General features: G+C 46.3%; 1 protein-coding gene across 12 annotated transcripts in view; it reads left to right on the forward strand.

The window, feature by feature from the left end:
* The window catches only part of LOC118388049 (cAMP-specific 3',5'-cyclic phosphodiesterase 4D-like), a 469033-nt gene that overhangs the window by 455351 nt on the left and 7682 nt on the right, over positions 1-6000 (forward strand). For all 12 annotated transcript variants that reach the window (XR_008142771.1, XM_052525216.1, XM_052525217.1 and 9 more), the window contains 2 exons: positions 3127-3281; positions 3587-3709. Coding sequence is in view for 11 of the 12 variants with exons in the window: in XM_052525216.1 (XP_052381176.1) it covers positions 3127-3281; positions 3587-3709 (278 nt within the window). In the remaining variant the exon portion in view is untranslated. The remainder of the gene's footprint in view (positions 1-3126; positions 3282-3586; positions 3710-6000) is intronic.

The following is a 6000-nucleotide window of genomic DNA, read 5'->3' on the forward strand; positions in this document are numbered from 1 at the left end:
AATACATGGAATACATATAATACATATAATACATGGACTACATATAGTACATGGAATACATATAATACATGGACTACATGGAATACATACAATTATCTGCCATGAAGCCTGGTCCCAGATTTGTATATGCTGAATAGCCAACTCCTTTGAACATTGACATGAACATGTTTGGTGTGACAATGACAATATGGTTGGCTTGAAAGACAAATGAACTCAATTCAAGCTAAACGGTATTGTAGATAGAATGAAGGGTAATTGGATTCCTATTGAAACCTAATTCTTAGTATAAGATTATACAATGTTGAGATTGGACTGTGTGTCCGCTAGGCAGAGTGAACTGATTTTAATCCACCCCAGTTATGCAATCGTCATTTGACATAACATGTATTAGCCTTGCCACCAAGGCAACAAACTAATTAGGCCCACCCTTTGGAATGTGCTGATGTGTGTGTGTGTGTGTGTGTGTGTGTGTGTGTGTGTGTGTGTGTGTGTGTGTGTGTGTGTGTGTGTGTGTGTGTGTGTGTGTGTGTGTGTGTGTGTGTGTGTGTGTGTGTGTGTGTGTGTGTGTGTGTGTGTGTGTGTGTGTGTGTGTGTGTGTGTGTGTGTGTGTGTGTGTGTGTGTGTGTGTGTGTGTGTGTGTGTGTGTGTGTGTGTGTGTGTGTGTGTGTGTGTGTGTGTGTGTGTGTGTGTGTGTGTGTGTGTGTGTGTGTGTGTGTGTGTGTGTGTGTGTGTGTGTGTGTGTGTGTGTGTGTGTGTGTGTGTGTGTGTGTGTGTGTGTGTGTGTGTGTGTGTGTGTGTGTGTGTGTGTGTGTGTGTGTGTGTGTGTGTGTGTGTGTGTGTGTGTGTGTGTGTGTGTGTGTGTGTGTGTGTGTGTGTGTGTGTGTGTGTGTGTGTGTGTGTGTGTGTGTGTGTGTGTGTGTGTGTGTGTGTGTGTGTGTGTGTGTGTGTGTGTGTGTGTGTGTGTGTGTGTGTGTGTGTGTGTGTGTGTGTGTGTGTGTGTGTGTGTGTGTGTGTGTGTGTGTGTGTGTGTGTGTGTGTGTGTGTGTGTGTGTGTGTGTGTGTGTGTGTGTGTGTGTGTGTGTGTGTGTGTGTGTGTGTGTGTGTGTGTGTGTGTGTGTGTGTGTGTGTGTGTGTGTGTGTGTGTGTGTGTGTGTGTGTGTGTGTGTGTGTGTGTGTGTGTGTGTGTGTGTGTGTGTGTGTGGGTGTGTATGTGTGACTGTGTGTGTGTGTGTGTGTACGTGTGTGACTGATGTGTGACTGATGTGTGACTGTGTGTGTGTGTGTGTGTGTGTGTGTGTGTGTGTGTGTGTGTGTGTGTGTGTGTGTGTGTGTGTGTGTGTGTGTGTGTGTGTGTGTGTGTGTGTGTGTGTGTGTGTGTGTGTGTGTGTGTGTGTAACAGCCGTCCAGCAAAGACAAGGAGACTGGTCTCGGCATCAGTGTAACAGATGTGATCGTACTTCGTAACTCTCTTGCGTTCTGTTTTTAATTGTCCAACGACTGTCCAGCCAGCGGTCTGTTTATTCTGACGATAGACACGAGAAGGCACATTAGATGTGCAGGACAACAGTATGTTGATGGCTGTAGATTCACCTGTAACATGGAAGTAACTGAATTAGCGGGGAGATAATGCAACCATTACAATTACAGCATGCTAGCTAACGCACACTTTCAGCAATAACATCCAAAAGCACATCCCAGGATGCCCCCAATATCTAACAGGTACCGTACATGTACACTGAGTATAGTAAAAATGAAGGACACCCACTCTTTCCATGACATAGACTGACCAGGTGAAAGATATAATCCTTTATTGATGTCACTTGCTAAATCCACCTCCATCAGTGTAGATCAAGGAGAGGAGACGGGTTAAAGAATTACTTTTAAGTCTTGAGATATGGATTGTGTATTCACTTGGTTCACTTTATTCACTTGGTTCACTTTATTCACTTGGTTCACTTTATTCACTTGGTTCACTGTATTCACTTGGTTCACTTTATTCACTTGGTTCACTATATTCACTTGGTTCACTTTATTCACTTGGTTCACTTTATTCACTTGGTTCACTTTATTCACTTGGTTCACTTTATTCACTTGGTTCACTTTATTCACTTGGTTCACTTTATTCACTTGGTTCACTTTATTCACTTGGTTCACTTTATTCACTTGGTTCACTTTATTCACTTGGTTCACTTTATTCACTTGGTTCACTTTATTCACTTGGTTCACTTTATTCACTTGGTTCACTTTATTCACTTGGTTCACTTTATTCACTTGGTTCACTTTATTCACTTGGTTCACTTTATTCACTTGGTTCACTTTATTCACTTGGTTCACTTTATTCACTTGGTTCACTTTATTCACTTGGTTCACTTTATTCACTTGGTTCACTTTATTCACTTGGTTCACTTTATTCACTTGGTTCACTTTATTCACTTGGTTCACTTTATTCACTTTATTCACTTTATTCACTTGGTTCACTTTATTCACTTGGTTCACTGTATTCACTTGGTTCACTTTATTCACTTGGTTCACTTTATTCACTTGGTTCACTGTATTCACTTGGTTCACTTTATTCACTTGGTTCACTTTATTCACTTGGTTCACTGTATTCACTTGGTTCACTTTATTCACTTGGTTCACTTTATTCACTTGGTTCACTGTATTCACTTGGTTCACTTTATTCACTTGGTTCACTTTATTCACTTGGTTCAATGTATTCACTTGGTTCACTGTATTCACTTGGTTCACTTTATTCACTTGGTTCACTGTATTCACTTGGTTCACTGTATTCACTTGGTTCACTTGGTTCACTTTATTCACTTGGTTCACTTTATTCACTTGGTTCACTGTATTCACTTGGTTCACTTTATTCACTTGGTTCACTTTATTCACTTGGTTCACTTTATTCACTTGGTTCACTTTATTCACTTTATTCAATGTGCAACGTGTAGAAAGAGAATGAGAGAGAAATACCAGATCAAATCTACACACACTCGTCAAAATATACATGCTTCTATATAAATACCTAATAAATATTACCTTGGAAAAGTATCTTACTATATTATTCAAAATGGCATCAGAGAAACAGCTTCCTAACCATGGTATTGTCTGTTTGTTTCCCTCCAGACTCGGAGCTGGCCCTCATGTACAATGACTCGTCAGTCCTAGAGAACCACCACCTGGCTGTAGGCTTCAAGCTGCTTCAGGAAGAGAACTGTGACATCTTCCAGAACCTGACCAAGAAACAACGGCAGTCCCTCAGGAAGATGGTCATAGACATGGTGAGTGGGTGGATGGATGGATGGGTTTGTGGGGGGGTGGGTGGGTGGGTGGGTGGGTGGATGGATGGGTGGATGGATGGATGGGTGGATGGATGGGTGTGTGGGTGGGTGGATGGATGGATGGAACGTTGGATGGATTGGTGGCTGGATGGATGGATTAATTTAGCAAGTGAATCGATTGATTCATTAATTCATTAATTATCTAATGAGTGAGTGAGTGAGTGAGTGAGTGAGTGAGTGAGTGAGTGAGTTCCAGCATAGCACCCAATTGAACTAATCCAAGGTGTTGCTGTTTGTCTCTATAGGTACTAGCTACTGACATGTCCAAGCACATGAATCTCCTAGCTGACCTGAAGACCATGGTGGAGACCAAGAAAGTCACCAGCTCTGGAGTGTTACTACTAGATAACTACAACGACAGAATACAGGTAGGCTGTTACTGATACTACATATATGGTCACCCTGCAGGCAAAACTGATTCAAACAACGTATTTGTTTTGTAATCATGGTCAGGTTGTATACTGACTCTAAAAATACATATTTTTAGTTACCATAAAAATACATCTTTACCTGACTCTCTCATCCTCTCCCTCCCACCATCTTTTTTTAATCTATTTCTCTCTCTCTTGATGGTGTTGTTGCCATGGGGCAGAGGGAAACACCAGTGCTCTCGCTCTCTCAATGGTGTTGTTGCCATGAGGCAGAGGGAAACACCAGTGCTCTCTATCTCTCGATGGTGTTGTTGCCATGGGGCAGAGGGAAACACCAGTGCTCTCTCTCTCTCTCTCGATGGTGTTGTTGCCATGGGGCAGAGGGAAACACCAGTGCTCTCTCTCTCTCTCGATGGTGTTGTTGCCATGGGGCAGAGGGAAACACCAGTGCTCTCTCTCTCTCGATGGTGTTGTTGCCATGGGGCAGAGGGAAACACCAGTGCTCTCTCTCTCTCGATGGTGTTGTTGCCATGGGGCAGGGGAAACACCAGTGCTCTCTCTCTCGATGGTGTTGTTGCCATGGGGCAGAGGGAAACACCAGTGCTCTCTCTCTCGATGGTGTTGTTGCCATGGGGCAGAGGGAAACACCAGTGCTCTCTCTCTCGATGGTGTTGTTGCCATGGGGCAGAGGGAAACACCAGTGCTCTCTCTCTCTCGATGGTGTTGTTGCCATGGGGCAGAGGGAAACACCAGTGCTCTCTCTCTCGATGGTGTTGTTGCCATGGGGCAGAGGGAAACACCAGTGCTCTCTCTCTCTCTTGATGGTGTTGTTGCCATGAGGGGCAGAGGAAACACCAGTGGATGGTGTTGTTGCCATGGGGCAGAGGAAACACCAGTGCTCTCGCTCTCTCGATGGTGTTGTTGCCATGGGGCAGAGGGAAACACCAGTGCTCTCTCTCTCGATGGTGTTGTTGCCATGGGGCAGAGGGAAACACCAGTGCTCTCTCTCTCGATGGTGTTGTTGCCATGGGGCAGAGGGAAACACCAGTGCTCTCTCTCTTGATGGTGTTGTTGCCATGGGGCAGAGGGAAACACCAGTGCTCTCTCTCTCTTGATGGTGTTGTTGCCATGTGGCAGAGGGAAACACCAGTGCTCTCTCTCTCTTGATGGTGTTGTTGCCTCAGTCTCTCTCTCAATGGTGTTGTTGCCATGGGGCAGAGGGAAACACCAGTGCTCTCTCTCTCTCTCGATGGTGTTGTTGCCATGGGGCAGAGGGAGACACCAGTGCTCTCTCTCTCGATGGTGTTGTTGCCATGGGGCAGAGGGAAACACCAGTGCTCTCTCTCTCTCGATGGTGTTGTTGCCATGGGGCAGAGGGAAACACCAGTGCTCTCTCTCTCTCGATGGTGTTGTTGCCATGGGGCAGAGGGAGACATCAGTGCTCTCTCTCTCTCTCTCTCTCTCTCTCTCTCTCTCTCTCTCTCTCTCTCTCTCTCTCGATGGTGTTGTTGCCATGGGGCAGAGGGAAACACCAGTGCTCTCTCTCTCTCGATGGTGTTGTTGCCATGGGGCAGAGGGAGACACCAGTGCTCTCTCTCTCGATGGTGTTGTTGCCATGGGGCAGAGGGAAACACCAGTGCTCTCTCTCTCTCGATGGTGTTGTTGCCATGGGGCAGAGGGAAACACCAGTGCTCTCTCTCTCTCTCTCTCGATGGTGTTGTTGCCATGGGGCAGAGGGAAACACCAGTGCTCTCTCTCTCTCTCTCGATGGTGTTGTTGCCATGGGGCAGAGGAAACACCAGTGCTCTCTCTCTCTCTCTGGTGTTGTTGCCATGGGGCAGAGGGAAACACCAGTGCTCTCTCTCTCGATGGTGTTGTTGCCATGGGGCAGAGGGAAACACCATGGTGTTGTTGCCATGGGGCAGAGGGAGACACCAGTGCTCTCTCTCTCGATGGTGTTGTTGCCATGGGGCAGAGGGAAACACCAGTGCTCTCTCTCTCGATGGTGTTGTTGCCATGGGGCAGAGGAAACACCAGTGCATGGTGTTGTTGCCATGGGGCAGAGGGAAACACCAGTGCTCTCTCTCTCTCGATGGTGTTGTTGCCATTGCCGATGGTGTTGTTGGGGCAGAGGGAAACACCAGTGCTCTCTCTCTCGATGGTGTTGTTGCCATGGGGCAGAGGGAAACACCAGTGCTCTCTCTCTCTCTCGATGGTGTTGTTGCCATGGGGCAGAGGGAGACACCAGTGCTCTCTCTCTCTCTCTCTCTCTCTCTCTCTCTCTCTCT

This window comes from Oncorhynchus keta, chromosome 9 (assembly GCF_023373465.1).
Source record: "Oncorhynchus keta strain PuntledgeMale-10-30-2019 chromosome 9, Oket_V2, whole genome shotgun sequence".
Taxonomy (NCBI): Eukaryota; Metazoa; Chordata; class Actinopteri; order Salmoniformes; family Salmonidae; genus Oncorhynchus; species Oncorhynchus keta.